The 17,113-nt window shown below is 38.2% G+C and overlaps 1 protein-coding gene across 1 annotated transcript; it reads right to left on the bottom strand.

Annotated features, from left to right (window-relative positions):
* Positions 1-567: 567 nt before the first annotated feature.
* Positions 568-7,973, bottom strand: LOC115928513 (NXPE family member 3-like). The gene is made up of 5 exons (XM_030995790.1): positions 7,857-7,973; positions 6,711-7,313; positions 5,708-5,877; positions 4,428-4,483; positions 568-2,611 (listed from the first exon to the last, which is right to left on the bottom strand). Exons 1-5 carry the CDS (start codon positions 7,965-7,967, stop codon positions 1,797-1,799), a joined length of 1,755 nt encoding a protein of 584 aa, XP_030851650.1. The 5' UTR covers positions 7,968-7,973; the 3' UTR covers positions 568-1,796.
* Positions 7,974-17,113: the final 9,140 nt, after the last annotated feature.

Raw genomic sequence — 17,113 nt, forward strand, 5'->3', positions numbered from 1 at the left:
ATCATTGTCAAAATCATTCAATAAATTGGGATAAAAATGATTATACCACCTTTATGACCAACAGTGTATGAACAATTAATGCATGAAATCTAGTTTAGTAATTTAATGTACACTCTTAACTAACATTGAAAATACAAATGCATTTATAACTGATAATAAATTATATGAAAACATTCTGTAAATTTGAAAGCATTATATCGTCCTACATTCAGTGCTAACAAAAACATACACTAAACAAACCTCCTCTTGTCATTTTATCTTTTTGGGAATCGATAATGCAAGATTGTTTGAACATGTATTTAAAGGTGTTCACAGAGCTTGCCATTTTCAATGATCTGTCAAACTGATTCCATGCTATAATTGAAGAAACAAGGGGGCTATGTTTAAAGTATTCTGTTTTATACTACCTGCCTCGTATTATGCTGATGAATGTCACTTACTTTAATTGAACTTTCTTGTAAATAGGATGGCGCCAAATGATGTCTGCATTTGTACATCATACTAACACGCTGAAATTCAAAACGTTTCTCAATTGGCATCCATTTCAGCTTGCTAATCAATTCACTGGATGGGGTCTCGTAACTGTTGTTTGAAATTATTCTAGCAAAGTTTTTGAAAATTCTTGAGTTTATCTGTTTGTTCCTGATACCGATTTGACCACACAGAGGAACAATTATCAAAGTGAGGCAATACCAGTGCATTATACAGCAACTTCAAAGATGTTATTGGTAAATAGTCCTTAGCTCGTTTTATTACACTGATATTTCTTTGCGTTACTTTTGTTACTTTGTCAACGTGCTTGGACCATTTCAATTCAATTCAATTTATGTACCAAGACATTTGACGACGTTAATTCTTTTCAATGCCTTCCCATTTATAGAAACGTTGAAGGTTGTTATTTTATTCAAATTTGCACGCGAAGCTATGACCATGACGCAAGTTTTTTTCTGTGTTTATTACAAGGCGGTTTTTGTATGTTACCCAGTACATCTTGTCTTTGTATTCTGTTGTGTTTTTCTCTAGAGCGCTTAGGGACATGTTGTATTATTATGTGTAATGCGCTATACAAGAACGGTTAATTATTATTATTTATTATTAATCCATACCATTAATTCTTGTAATGCGAAATAAAGCTTTTGTTCAACCTCAGCTACGCTACTTCCACTTACAGTTAAAGTGGTATCATCTGCATACCTACATAAATTCACAATGTAACAGGTTTTGTTCAACATAGAAGCAATAACATCAACCTGTACACTTCCAAATGAGTTTATTGCATAGCCATCATAAGTCCTTTCTTTGAAAAAAAAAGAATTTCATTACAAATTTGATCTATTTTATATGAAGTAGCCTACTATTACTATAGTGAATATAAACAGTACACAATTTACAATGAACAGTTTTTTAAATATTCTAATATGTAAAACAAAATATAAGGGACCAGCTGTAGGCCAACGGGCAGTTATTAGGCCTACTTCTTCTTCCCCAGTCCGGCCCTAAGGGCTAGAAATATAACCGTAAATGTGTATACCGACGCGTACAGCAGGATTTTAGACCATTTTGAAAAAGTACCCGTTTTCTTTAAAATGACCCCAAATTTACGTTTTTTAACCCCTTAATGCGGCACCACGCGGACCGCGTCCAATCTATAAAATAAAAAACACCTTCTTTATACGCGTTTTCTTGGCCACGCATGCTTAAAGTATTGGCTGAGACCATCGGGCTACCCGTCTCTACTGAGAATAAATTATGAAAATTACGAGATAACACTTGCATAGTGAGTTTAATATGAATTCCTATGTACCACACATGAACGTTAATAACTGATTACTTAGGCTTTTAACATGTGAACCTCCTGGATGTACATCGTCCGCGATTAATTGCGCACTTGACATGCTCCAAGAGTCCATGAAAGCTATGCTTTCGGCAATATCTCGTCGTATAATGTATTCCATACGTCTGGCCAGCCAATCAGAGTGATACAGACGTTGCTTTTCGCTAATATGTTCGCGCGTGTTCGCACCCTTGAAGACCACGAGCGTGGACGGGCTGCGCTCCCGCAGACGCGCAACGGCCGCCATGATTGTTCGCATTCGTTGCGCGAAAAACCACTCCGGTTGGTGGGTGAAATGGGACCAAAGTGAGATTACAACCACCGAATTTTCATCACCAGCAATGTTGTCAACTTCGTTCGCTATGTAATGGATGTCCTTCACTGTGGCCCATTCGTTCCTCCCTATCGGGTACGCATGGAAACGAAACATCATACTGATGTTGAAGACCTGGTCTAACACCCGCGTTGGACCGACGTGCCATTGTGGTTCTGGACCAGGTGGCGTCTTCTTTAATCCTGGTCCAAGTCGCTCCACGTAGAACTCGAAGAGCTGGCGGATCGTCGAATCTCCCAAGAAATACAGCTTCTTCCCCGAGACACAATTTCGCATTTCGTCGAGCGGGAAATTGAGAATTCTGCAGGATGGATTGTACCAAATGTCGTTGAAATAGTAGCCAGAGGTGAGGAGGTTTCCAATATTGCACTCATTTGTACAGATGGGAAGATTTATAACTTTTTCGGTCGCATTCTCTGATGCCGATTTTGGTTCAGATGAATCTGGATATGTGAACAAATTTATAGAAAGAAACTTTTGTTAATATTTAGATTTCAACAAGTAGACCAAGATTGGTTCTAATTTTTGTGTATGCTTTATATTCTGGGTAAACGCTCTTTTCATTTGTATATTTTATATAGGGTGTTTCTACATACATGTAATATGACCAGTTGGGTACATGCTGAACTCTTTTCTGTCTGTATTTGTTCACTTTCGATGTAAATTGTACGTATTTTGTCTTGTCTATTTTTGTTTTTGTTTGGTAATGTTTAATAAAAATTGCCTACATTGTAATAAGATTGTATGAGGTCAACTTAAGAGTGCAATATGGAGCTGGTGGTTATATTTTGTCCGTCCCCCCCCCCCCCATCAGTTCCAAGTACAAGTACAGGCGAATAAACATGGAAAGAAAAAAAGAAAAAAAAGATTGGTTCTTATATCGGCACAGGATCTTGATTGTTCAATACTTTCTAGGATGTGATTTTTCCTTTAAAAAAAGTGCAAACTAAGTACATTGCAAGACATGTCGATACATAGGGCGTTTGGCCAACTTGGTTTCAGTTTGTCAAATCAAGAAGTTTTAAGAGATGGATTCCTATCTAGCTCATTCCCTTTGTACCATCTTCGATGCCGCCAGGAGAAAATATGTCAGGCATGTGCTTGATTGGACCTTCCTTGCAGATACGTAGGCAACAGATTCCTGCCTAGCTGCAAACTATCGGGCCACTTTCAAAGGGAAATATGCTTTCGTAATGTTAATTACTTTTCGCTACCACTCGTCTGATAATACGAGCAGTGCACAGTGCTTACCTTTACAGGAGGCAAGTGAAAGAGAATAGAGCAAAATTTCCTGAAATATTAATCAAAATTACTCGACTGGGCATGTGTGGGCACTAATCTGACATATAACATCATAAAGAACTGTGGACGAACAAATTCACTTTTTATTTTCGTGAGCCGCAAGTAATCGGAAAAGTGTCAAATTGCAGGTTTTAGGACCGTAAAGTTTTACTATTTTTCACAAATTAAAGCTGTCATCATACAATGTAAAACAATTTCTTGACACAATAAGACTGTTGTATTCATATTTTATCATCTGTTAGATTTTCCCCTTGTTAGTTCAAATAAAAAGTGAAATATTAAGGATATTTCTTTGTGACAATAATCACTACTCAAGCTTTCCAATGATATTGGCTATTGGCGGCTTCGAAACTCGGACATCAAAGATAACAGCACACCTGTAAACAGGGGCGGCGATCCAAGGGGGACGGGGGGACACGTCCTCCCTCATTTTTGTAGGGGGGCATCGTCCCCCCCCCCCCCCCTGGAAAATTTGAAAAAGTGCAAAACAAATTGTATAGCATATACTGAATAATGACCGCAACACATTTTTAGGCTCCGGAAGGCCCAAGAGTGCAGCGTTTAGACTAATAAAATTGCAAAAAGAATCTCGCTCGGTCGTGTTGCCAGTTGGGTCTCCAGCTCTTAAAACTCCTTGGTCAAATCAGGGTGTTGATTCTTTTGTTTGTGCTTGCTCAACGAAGCAGATTTCGCCATATTGTGCCCAACTCAAGCGGGATTGGCTGAACTCTCCTAATAAATGACCGTGTCAAATCACTCTGAGCAACAGAGCAAGTTAATTTACCTTAACTCGCTGTGATGAGCAAGAACCTCCCAGAGCCTGCTCGGACCAGATCTAAAAATTTTATATTTTAAACCGATTCGATGTGCAATTTTTATCTGAACCGATAGCAATCAATATCAGGATTATACGGACTACGGTAGTAAGTATCTATTCTAAATCAAATCTGCACTTACTTCTTATCGTTCCTCGGACTTCGACCTGAATTTTCGTAGGAAGATCACTTTTTGGACTGTTGATTGAAGGAAAAAACACATTCCTCAAACTTAAACTGATGTAGAATTGAAGTTTGTCACGTAATTCGTATATCTGTCAGCTTCTTTTCTCGTCATTTCCCCTCCCAAATTCAATTTCTCCATCTTTCTCTTTTGCTCTCTTCCATTCTTCTCAAATTGATAGGAGGGGCATGCGCTTCCGGCACATAGAAAAGCCCTGGGGAGTGTTTCACAAAGACTAAGATCGACTTTAAGTTGAACTTAACTATGACATGCCTTTGATGCCACTAGTTCCTTTAACCGTTCCTGGCATTGGTTTCTCATGGGTCGTACAAATCGTGGTCACAAATCTACATAATTAACCTTTTTTGATAGTTCATTATTGAAGAAAAAAATAATTGAGAGACCAATGGTGAGAGCGACCAGTGACATGAACATCCTGCCATAGTTAAGTCTAACTTAGAGTTGATCTTAGCCTTTGTGAAACACCCCCCTGGTCATCATCAGGGGAGGCGATTTCTTTTCATGACCGGGGGGGGGGACGGACGAAATGCGAGGGACGAGGGAGCACAGTGAACGAGAGGGGCGAAGGTGACGGAAGTGACTACCCCCTCACAGGTAATACCAACGGAATACAGATTTTCTACAATATTTACTCGTACACTTTGAAGGATATTATGCGAGGGAGCGTAGCGACAGATCCAGAAGATATTTGCATTTTTATATAGTCTAAACGCTGCACCCTTGGACACTCCAGAGCCTAAAATGGTGATGCAGTCTTTGGTCAGTATCTGCTATACATTTTTTGTTTGCACTTTTTCAAATTTTCCCGGGAAGAGGGGGGGGGGGAGGATGATCCCCCTCAACAAATTGAGGGGGCGTGTCCCCGTCCCGCCTGGGATCGCCGCCACTGGTCATCATCACATTTATGGAAAAGTAGCATTAATCACGGTAAGTTCAATATGTCTTATGATATGTCAGTGGCGGATCCCGGAAAATACTGATGACCCTTTGTTTTGTTTTCTACCCGTCACATAATTGTTTAACTTGTGACCCCTCTTTGCCCGCCTCCACCCCGGCCATGCCAGAGATTCCATGATCCACCGATGTATATACTGACTACTCAATATATTCACATCTTCATACCTACTCGCTCGCTTATTTATCAACTAGGCCTTTCCTATCCTTGCTATCAGCTACTTTTACTCTTAAAGATTGAATTTGACTGTAGGCCTACTTACATCAAGGTTAACTTGTCATGCGATGATAAAAGCGACGCATCATACCAGTCTGCCGTGCTGGAGTCACATCGATGTTCCCGCCAGTCGCTGCACTTAAGTTTCGGTGATTTGGGCATGTAGCAAAACCAGGGAGATCCCGTAGCCTTATCGGTAAAGTTGCATAAGTCAAGCTGTAAAATATGAGTCAAGGTAATATGTTTGATTCGGTTTATACTATAATTGATTGTTCTCTTTCAATTTTGTTTGTTCTATTTTCCTTTATTGCAGGAATGCGCCTGGAGCATTTGATTTCAAGTGGATTGGGCGACTTACAAATCTCATGTTATTGTTATTTATTATTAGGAGTGTCACGTATGACGGACATGAGCGCTATACAAGAACCCACTACTATTATTATTATTATTATCATCATCATCATCATTAAAGGCCCACTGCACTACTTGTAGCTACTTGCGCCCTTTATATAACAAACAATGCCTAATCGGTGACCATTGGTCCCCCATGATCCTCTTTTTCTTATGTTAACTGAGAGCTGAATTGATGAGATAACCACCTGTCCAGTGACCTTGCAGGGCGATCTAATCCCTCCTGTAAACTATGGCAGATAAGCTTTGATATTACTTGGCACTTCCACCTAAAATGATGGAGTCTGAACGATTTACACGTTGTATACAAAGCGTGAGAAATTGCTTTATTTTAAAAGTACAATTTCAGAGCCTGAGATTAGCGAACCCGAACCACTTGAAACTTTCTGTACACCACGGGGGGGGGGGGGGGGGGGAGAGAGAGAGAGAGAAAGAGAGAGAGGGGGCGGAAGTGTAATTATGGTGACGAAAATTCGTCAGTTCCAGGATACTACCTACTATATTTAATCTTTACATTCCTGGCATCCACTCATATTTTGTTCAAAGGTTCAATCCAGTCTGTACCATTATACAAATTGTTAAATGCATTTACAATTATAATTGTTGTTAAAAATAATGAAGGATAAAAGGCCCCTTACCGGATGTCCACAGAGTACAATGTTGCAGAAAGTTTCTTCTTTGTGCGTACCGTCTGCGGACACAAACTTGCCGCGGTAAACGTACCGCGCTGGAGCTGCGTCGCGGAAACGGCGAATCACATCGACCGCTTCACTGGGATGAACCAAGGTCACCTTAACGTGGACCTTCCCTGGCCATTTCAGAGTAAAGAGAGCCCTGTAAGTCCCATTTCCTAGATCGATCACTTCTCCATCCGTTGCAGAACTCGCAGAGAATGTTGAATTCTTGGTGAATATCTTAGCCCGGAAGTAATCACCACCATATCGTTTCAGCCGTCCACATCCATCGCGGGCCTGGATTAGTAACTCGAGCCGATCATGTAGGAAGTATACCGTTTTTGCATTACTGATTTTATTGTCGCTGTACTTGGCACTTGTCAGATTCTCCCCCGTTGTCCATCGTACGTTGGAGGGCGGGCTTCGTTGTATCGCATCTTTGAGATGAGTCACTGGGCATGAACCTTTCCCCACGGGGCAGACAACACCTGTATCATCAACCGATGAATCGTAAAGTACTGGTTGTAAGCACGGTCTAAATACATCTATGTGTGCGATTCCAGTAGCCTGAAACAAATTAATATTAAAAGTTCAATCATTATGAATCTGTACATGAACACTCATATTGGCCTCTATTCATTAAAGAAAATGACGGGCCTTATTGTTAACAACTACAAAACTGTTTCAATTAAATATGTTGGTTCTTCAATTCCTATGAAATCATCCAAGATTAACTAGCGCAAAAAACAAAAACAACCGCATTTAGTTTGTTAATGAATAATAATTGTCAAATTTGAGGTTTTGAAGAAAAAGAAAAAAAAACAGAATTGTTTAATTTTCATTCTAGAAAATATGCAATCATACATGCACCTCAAATGAAATTATTGCAAATATCTTTCTATTCAACCCCTATATGGACAAAAATATATACCGTCATCAATAACGAAGAAAATGCAAGTTCATGAAATTTTCTGTACAGAACAAATTGGAAAGAAGCTCGCAAGATACGTCGCAATTAATGTTGCCAATTTGTTTGGTAATAAACGCAATCGAAATGACGTTTCTTCTGAAACAAGAATTAGAAATATGAACTGAAAAGAATGAACTTGCCTGTATGAAAGAGTGCACGGAATTACAAGATCCCAGTCCACAATCAAGCCACAATCCGATTAAACAAACGATGAAAAGATTGATCAGCAGGAACATTTTTTTGGGAGACATCGCACCTAATAAACGATAAAATTTAATACGACAACACTATAATTTCAGTTCTCGGATATCACTGGATTTCAAGAAAAAAATATTTCTTTTTTATAAACATGAGCATACTGTATGTCGTGAAATCTCCTTGCCTGTCAGTTGAGAAAGGAATCTAGTATTAAGAAAACTCCGTTTCGTTGAAGATCAGCCATGCATCAGGTCTTTCGTCTTCTTTGTGCATGGCTGATCATCAACGAAACGGAGTTAAGTCTTTTGTCAACTCTGTTCGTTGCAACGGCAGGCAGCCAGTAAAAACGAACTCGTTTGATCAAATTATGGAAATGCAAGCCTTACTTTAAACAAACAGAACTTTGTTATTACTGGCTCACTTTTCCTGATTGAGGTGTCATATAAAAGAGCAGAAATTGAACTTTCTAGAAACGTGATTTTCTCCTTGAAATTCAGATACCGCCCGCCAAATGACTTTTTAGTTTCCTCTCTTCAAATTGCTTTTAATCACTCATATAAATATGAATCATACGAGTTACATCAAATGAAAGAGGAGGATCTAAGCTTTCCAAATATGTGTCATTTATTATTTATAATTGTGATTAAGTTATGATAAAACTTCGATACTTCTCGGTTTCGTTTTTTCTGGGACACACTGTACAGTTACCAAAGAGGTACCATTAAAAAAAATGCATATCATACAGGAAGTCAGGAAGTCACAGGAAATAATATAAAGTCATTTACATGTAGACTATGGGATGGACATTAAAACACGGAGAGCTCAAACAGGCTAGAATACTACGGTTTAAAAGCTGGTGAGCACCATACGGTAGCGGTCACATAATTTTGTTATTGTAGCCGCACGGCGTATTTGAACTTTTGGAGACAGAAAATCTGCGGCCGCCGTAGGTTTTTGACAAAATAAGGCAGACACCCGGTAACCGCAAGGTGCCCGTAAGGCGGCCGAAGGGTAAACCATACGGCGACCATGCGGCCAGACTGATGCTACCGCTTCAACCCTGGACTATATAAAACGCAAGGCCACCGTACGCCTGACGTACGATCGCCGTGGAACCGCTCTACGGCATGGCTACGGCGTGTATAATCGCTACGGCAAACCTAGAAATTAATAGGGTTATAACTCCGCGTTATAATCCTACTATTTATAATCCCCTATTTTAGTCAGACGAGCTCTGATTGGTCAGTGCATATGCGCATGAGCTACAGCAATGGCGCATCGTGTCGATATAGGTACTGACAAATGAAGGAAAATTAGCATAATTTACATATTTTAGTCATGTTAGGGAATTATCATGTTTCATTTGGGCATAATTTGTGTGAAAGTTATCCAATCAAGAATAAGGGTTGTACCGAAGGTTATATTTGATGATTTAATTAAATTAGCAGAAGTGTTGTTTTACTAACTAGTACATAATTGTCTTCTTATACGTGTTGGTTCTTACAGTCTGCACTTGTGTTGAGTTCAATCTAACTGTTGTTTAGGTAAGCATTAAAGCCTTTCGACATATAACTCGACATTCTGGTCTGATTTCTTTAGAGCAGTGAAACGTAGACAAAAGGGCGAGAATCAGTGACTGTTAGGTGATTACGAAGCATGGATGATTGATTGCTCGAGGGATGATCAATAATTGGTTGATGCTGTGCATAAGAAGGGTGTAGATCTACTCCCCACAGGGTGTCGAATCGATCATAAAGGGTATAAAATTCAACCCTACGGGTGTAAATTTGAACCCAATTTTTCATGAAAATGGAACCAAAAGGTGATAATTAAGCACCATTGGGTGCAAATTTCACTCCTTAAAGGGAGTAAAATCATAACCTTGGGGTGCAAATTTACACCTTCTTATAAAAATAAAACAAATTACTCCCTGAGGGGTGTCGCTTATGCGACAAGCACTTACTCCCTATAGGGAGTGAATTTACACCTATTTGTCTCTGTGTGTAGGCATAATAACACGAAAGTTGCGGGCTATATACGATTCGAGTTCAAGAATATAGTTTGTCATGTTTGTTAGCAATCCTTACAATAACACCTGATTAAATTATGTTTTGAACAAACTGAATTCAAACTGAAAGTATATTTAAATATAACCCCTTTACTTAATACATAATTAACTATAGATACTGATCATCATGTAATACTAGTAATAATTGATTTATTCATAACATTTGAGATTTCTTCTAATCAGTATTTTACCGAACATGTTTGTTTAAAAAGAAGACACGTACATGTAATACATCAAATAACTCAAGGCTTCTTTTAAAGTGCAACGGCTTTGACCCATGGCAGTGACAATTCGAAATAATAATGCTGAATTGTAATTCATATCATGTGTAGTCTAATCTACAAAATGAAATACAATTCCGAATACTGATTATGCATTTCAAAATGTTTTCTGTGTTATCGTTCTAATTTTTCAGACTGGACTAAAAACACACAAACACTGTGTAACAAGGGAAACCAAAGACTCTTCTTTCTGAGAATGATGAAAACTATTCATGTTGACAGAACAATTCTGATTTTGTTTTATCAGTCATTAATACAAAGCATTCTAACATACAACGTGATTTGTTTTTACGGAAATGGGACCCAGAAAAACCGGACTCGCTTAGACCGGGTGTGACGAGCGGCACAGAGAGTGATAGGGCATGATTTGACTAATATAAATTGTTTGTTCGAACAGAGAGTCATGTCCAAAACAAAAAACAAAATCATGAAAGATCAAAGTCACCCTCTTATAAACACCCAGTATTCTTTCAACCGTTCTGGAATTCGACTAAACGTCCCACGCACAAACCGAGCACGCTTCCGCCAATCATTCGTACCAAATTCTATCCACATGTTCAACCAGGCGCGTACTTTCACATTAATAAATCGGGCCGAAAATTTCGCAATGACTCAGCCAGCCGCTGAATAAGCGGGGGGGGGGGGGGGGGGGGGGGGGGGGGGTAAGAGGACACTTTTTTTTTTTTTGGTCCCAAAAAAATCGCAACGACTCATCCAGCCGCTGAACAAGCGCGGGGGGGGGGGGGGTAAGAGGACACTTTTTTTTTTTTTGGTCTCGAAATTTGAAGATTTGACATTTGGCTCTGTTGGGGGGGGGGGAGTAAGGTCACCTTTTTAGACAAAAAAAAAAAATCCAAAGGGGGAGGGGGTTAGGGTGGTGGGGGGGGGGGGTTACACACATAAAAATACCTAAGGGGGGAGGTTAACCCCCCCCCCCAACCCCCCCCCCTCCCCCTGTGTACGCGCCTGTGTTCAACCAATTCGTTAAAGCTTATCTGCCATAGTTTACAGGAGGGATTAGAGCGCTCTGCAAGGTCACTGGACAGGTGGTTATCTCATCAACTCAGCTCTCAGTTAACATAAGAAAAGAGGTTCATGGGGGACCAGTGGTCACCGATTAGGCTTTGGTTGTTATATAGAGGGTGCAAGTAGCTACAAGTAGTGCAGTGGGCCTTTAAGAGATAATAATAATAATACTAATTATAATAATAATAATATTACTAATAACAATAGCAATAACGATCATACTTATTCTAATTCATAAACTGTTCATTACTGTTATTTATGTGAAATGACGAGATCTTCTCTGTTCTGAAATTGTTTGCTTCATTGTTTTGCATGTTTCATATTATTGTACTCTGTTTCTTGTATTATTGTAATGCCGTTGGGAAGCATATTTCCACATTGTGGACGAATAAATAAGTCAATCAATCAATTAAAATATACGCTTAAAATGTCAGTGCGTTACTGTATTGTTGACAGCCCAGGGTAAAAATAGGTTCATGAAAAAATGAACGCACAAACAATACGCCGTATTCAAAAATATAAATAATTATCAACTATAACAACTTTTAAGTGAAAGCATAAGCTAGATAAGTAAAATGTATAGCTTAAGTATTAAATTACTCAATACCGCATTCATAAACTTTCACTTTAAATATGATAACACATGTCACTTGCCGCGGCTAGCAAGTTCTCAAGTACTTACTTACAGCAGCAGCTCCAAAAATAGTGTTTTGGGGGAATGAAAAACTCAGCAACAAAAAATATATTTCATAAATATTCATAAATGTCACATTTAGTTACTATTGTTACTCATATAAATATTGTAGACTAAATGTGAATGTAAGATTTAGAAATATCGACTTCAAAGATTTATTAACATAATGTTGAAACAACCTCATCAACCCCATTAGTGAATTAACAAAATGTTGGATATAAATATGGTGGTTGTTGTTCTAAACTGATGCAAACTAAAATGGAAATGCCAAAAATTAAGTAGAAAAGGTATTGCGTTTCACCAGACAAATAAAGGTAAGGGGTGAAAGGGGGTGAAGACTACTACTTGCTTCATAAAAGTAACATATTTTCATCAATGAAAAAAAGTTTGAATTTAACGTTGAAAATCAATTACATGAATTATAAATATAAAGATCTGCTTGTAAACACACTAGATACTGCTGAAACATCATTTTAGTTAATAAACATTCAAGCATTTACTAATCCAGAAGCATATTCACTTCTAAGAAAGTACTACTTTGGCTTACAAATTTGGTTCATTTATTTTTTTGTTCTCATTTTACTGAAAATCAATCATATTTACCTAGTATATTTGTATAAATGTATTCGTAATATGAACTTCTACCTGAGAAAGGATTGGTGTAAAAACACACATGGGGGGTGAACGGAAACATTTGATATTGTGTCCCCCGGCCCCCGCCTTGATTTTATTTATTTATTTTTTTATTTTTTTATTTTTTATTTATTTATTTTTTTTATTTTTTTTTATTTTTTTTTTTTTTTTTTTATTTTTTTTTTTTTTTTTGGGGGGGGGGTTGACGCCCATGATCATGAACAAATCATCGAACATGTCATTTCTAGTTGAGCCCGACGCTAAGACTAAGTTCAAGCCTAACACAGGCATCAACCACTTGACATTGTCCATGCTCTTAAATCGACATAAACCGAGCATTAGCCGCAGCGTCAGGTTGATTATTTGTTGTAGAACACATCCAAAGAGTGTTTGATAATTTCATCGTTATCCTGAAAATGTAAACGTGTTCTCGGCTAAAAGCATCACATCAACCAGAGAACTATGAATCAATTTTGATTTGAAACTGACAGATTTACAACAGGTAGATTCAAATGTAAAACGTTTGTGTCCTCGGCTAAAAGCATCGCATCATCCAGAGACCTATGAATCAATTTTGATTTGAAACTGACAGATTTACAACAGGTAGATTCAAATGTAAAACGTTGGTGTCCTCGACTAAAGCATTGCATTAACCAGAGAACTATGAATCAATTTTGATTTGAAACTGACAGATTTACAACAGGTAGATTCAAATGTAAAACGTTTGTGTCCTCGGCTAAAAGCATCGCATCAACCAGATAACTATGAACCAATTTTGAACTGACAGATTTACAACAGGTATAGATCCAAATGTGAAACGTTTGTATCCTCGAATGAAAATACCGCATCAACCAAAGAACTATGAATCAATTTTGATTTGAAACTGACAGATTTACAACAGGTAGATTCAAATGTAAAAAAGTTTGTGTCCTCGACTAAAAGCATCGCATAACCAGAGAACTAAGATTCAAATTTTGATTGAAATTGTGTCAGATTTACATAAGGTAGATCCATATCAGAATAGCTCATAATACTAAGAAAACTGACCGTCGTGTTCACAAACTTTAAAATGTAACGTACAAGCATATTAAAATTGCCTAAGATTTGTGTTTTCGAAAGACTCTGCGTAGAAGCGGATAATACAAATGTTTTAAAAAAAGAACTGATGTGACTTACCTTGTAGCACTTTGCTTGGAGAGTTCAGTTTAAAGCATATATGACGTCTCTCGATCGTGGATCATGTCGGCATATATTCTGAACATTTGGTATTGTTTTTCAGCGCGTTCATGAACTTTCCCACCCCTGGCCATATGGGAAGTATGATAAATGCGTCACTTCCTTTATACTGAAACGGAAATTTATAATCGATATATACACGGTGGCTTCCGGATGTGCGTTTAAGATATCAGACCGAATCAGGCGCGGATCCAGGATTTCTTAGGGGAGGGGGCCCAACTTTTTATTTTTTTGCTCCCGAAAATTTGAAGATCGCGCCGGCCGAAAAGTCGCTCAGGGGGGGGGGGGGGGGGGGGGGGGGGGGGGGGGGGATACAGAACACAATTTTTTTTTTTTTTTTTTTTTTTTTTCTCCCGAAAATTTGAAGAACGCGCCGGCCTAAAAAAATTCGCTCAGTGGGGGGGGGGGGGTAGTGAGCACATTTTTTTTTTTTTTTTTTGATCCTCAAAAAAATTTCAATTTGCACCCCCCCCCCCCAAAAAAAAGGTAAAAATCACGTGATTTTACATGATTTTTTTCTCAAGGGGAGACCCGGGCCCCCTGGGTCCCCCCCCCCCCTGGATCCGCCACTGGACCGAATTAACTTTCAGTCCTTTGTGTTTTATGAACAAGGGTTTTTAAGTTTACTTGGAGCAATATTGCTGTATAGTTCATAGTAAAGGTAAATAAATATCACACGTGTTTCTTCGATGACTTTTGAGCACACTGAGCACATGGACATGTTGGGCATTGGAAACTGTTTGCCTAAGACCAGGGGGGGGGGGAATGAATAGGGTGTTTATCCCCCCCCCCCCCCCGCCCTCGGGCTGCCAAATGAAAACGTGATGTCCATAGAAAAAACGCCATCATGTGTCCAGACCCACACAGTATCCGCATCGTCATTGGGTCAAACCCCCCCCCCCCCCCCCCCCCCCCCCCCCCTAGCAAAAAAAACTAGATCCCCCCCCCCCCCTGCATGAAGTGCAAATATTGTGAGAAGATATTCAACTCATCTGGTAACTTAACCCTAATAAGGCCGGGGGCCATTATGCCTAGCTCTTCCAAATTTTTTGTCGTATTATTATTTCAAATGGTCTAACGAATACATGTAGTGAAAAAGAATGCTTATATATACAGAATATATTATTTATGGGTAAAAAGGTGAATTTTATGACCTTATTTGCATAAATCACCATAAATATACAAACGAGTGAATTTTTCAAAACATTAAATTTACAATAGTATTCTTTACACTTCACTTGACACGCGTGCAAATTTTCGCGGCGATCAGCCGTTTTACGGCCGAGATCTTGCCCCCCCCCCCCCCCCCCCCCCCCCCCCCCCCCCCCCCAGCCTTATGAAGACCTAAAATAGCCCGGCCTTTTTAGTGATTCTGGATATAACTATGTATTAAACTGTTACTTGATCTAAAAAAAGACGTTATCATGCACTACTTTTTATGGTCTCAATTGTGTCAGTAGATGCCAGGAAAACATCACTTACGGTGGTTCAAAATAGCACCCACCAAAATCGCTCTGCATCGTCATTGGGTCACCCCCCACCCCTCCCTTAGCAAAAAGCTACACCCGCCCGTTATTCCAATGCTCCTACAACACTTTAAGGCGTGTAAGTATACTGTTTTACATTCTCTTGTCAAGTTTAGTTCCATCAATACCAAGGATCTAGCATCAAATTGTTTAGTTAACAAAGAAGCAAAAAAACAATGATGAATGATACTTGAATTTGAAAATATTTGATAGAGGATGAGAAAATCATGAGTCAGTGTTTCGTTTCGTTTAAAGTTGCAAATTTGCAACTCTGTGATTTTCCTTGTTTGCAGCTTTATACAGTAATGTACCAAGAATTGTTATCCTCCAAAATAAAATAAAATATGTTTTGTACCGGCTGCTCAGATAAAGGATAAAAATGTTTGGCCAGGATTTTTAGATAATCGCCCCCCCCCCCTCCACCCAATGAGAGATAAAGCTCTTCCTTCTTCAACTCTCAAGACGCACTGCATAAATAAGCAAAGCTAAAAGATGCGATGTATTTTGTATAAGCTTTTCTTATTTAATGTAATGCCACTCTGAATATTATTATTATTATCATTATTATTATTATTACTATTATTATTATTTTTATTATTATCATTATTAGCATTTGTAGTATCATTATCATTATTATTCCTGTTTTATTTCTTCTTATTCTTATTCGAATTATCTTCTTCTTCTTCTTTGTCTACTCCAATCTTCATCTCCTTTTTCATAATCATCATCTTTATTTTCAAACCGAGTGTTGTAAATCAATTCAATAAAAATATAGCAACGAAAATAATAAGCAAATATATTTTGTTTAAAATACAGACTAGAAGTAGAGGAAAATAAAACTAAGGTAACAAATGTGAATACTACTAAGTTGAGAAAGATAATTACTGATTTACGGGATATATAATTTGATCTCATTTAAACATGATTGTGATTAAGTATGAAGTAAATATTTATGTATGATGTAATCCGTAAATTTTGTGTGTGAATAAAGATTTATTTCAACAATAAACAATTTTTAAAATTTATATCATATAGTTTTTATAGTCATAATAATCATTGTTATATTATTATCATAGTCATTGATAACAATAATAATATCAATATTATTATCAGAATAAGAGAAGACGGTTGCCCTAATATTCGTATTAAAAATATTTAAACACCTGGGGAGAGAGCCCGCAGTCCCTACATGCCCCCACTCCGTACGTCTGTGGTAGCCTATTTTCCTCCTATCCAATGCACCTCAGGTTCGATACCCGACATGCCCGTGACAGCAACACATGTATTCAAAAGTGAAGGTTCAAGATTCAAGCTTTATTGTTCATAATAAAACAGAAATGTAATTCCCATTTGGTGTTACATACAATATAGTCAAAGGCATGATCATGATATTGTATGCTGAATTGCTGATAGCCATACTGATGTCGTCTCAATAACATGCCGTACATGTTTCTTCACTTTGATGTCATGATGGTCACCGCCAAAAAGCCGGGATGGAATTAAGATAGTGATTTTACATATGTTAATCTATATATATGCGCAGAAGATAATAACTCGCCTAAATCATGGAAAATCGATGTGCACTTCCGGCTTATAATCGGAAATTGTTGTTCCGTGTACTGTATTTTATTTTGAAAAACATTTTGATATTACCAGATAGAGGTTATATTTGAATTGGTTGTGATTTAAAATCCCGTTTCCCTTATTTCCTCATAATATTCCAAAGTTACAATGC

This window comes from Strongylocentrotus purpuratus, unplaced genomic scaffold (assembly GCF_000002235.5).
Source record: "Strongylocentrotus purpuratus isolate Spur 01 unplaced genomic scaffold, Spur_5.0 spur5_scaffold_3, whole genome shotgun sequence".
Taxonomy (NCBI): domain Eukaryota; kingdom Metazoa; phylum Echinodermata; class Echinoidea; order Camarodonta; family Strongylocentrotidae; genus Strongylocentrotus; species Strongylocentrotus purpuratus.

Coding starts and splice junctions, on each gene's coding strand:
- LOC115928513 (XM_030995790.1), bottom strand. CDS start 7,967: ATGTCTCCCAAAAAAATGTTCCTGCTGATCAATCTTTTCATCGTTTGT. Junction 5,878..6,710: donor TTGTACTCTGTGGACATCCG/GTAAGGGGCCTT, acceptor CATATTTTACAG/CTTGACTTATGCAACTTTAC. Junction 2,612..4,427: donor AGTCCGAGGAACGATAAGAA/GTAAGTGCAGAT, acceptor TCACATATCCAG/ATTCATCTGAACCAAAATCG.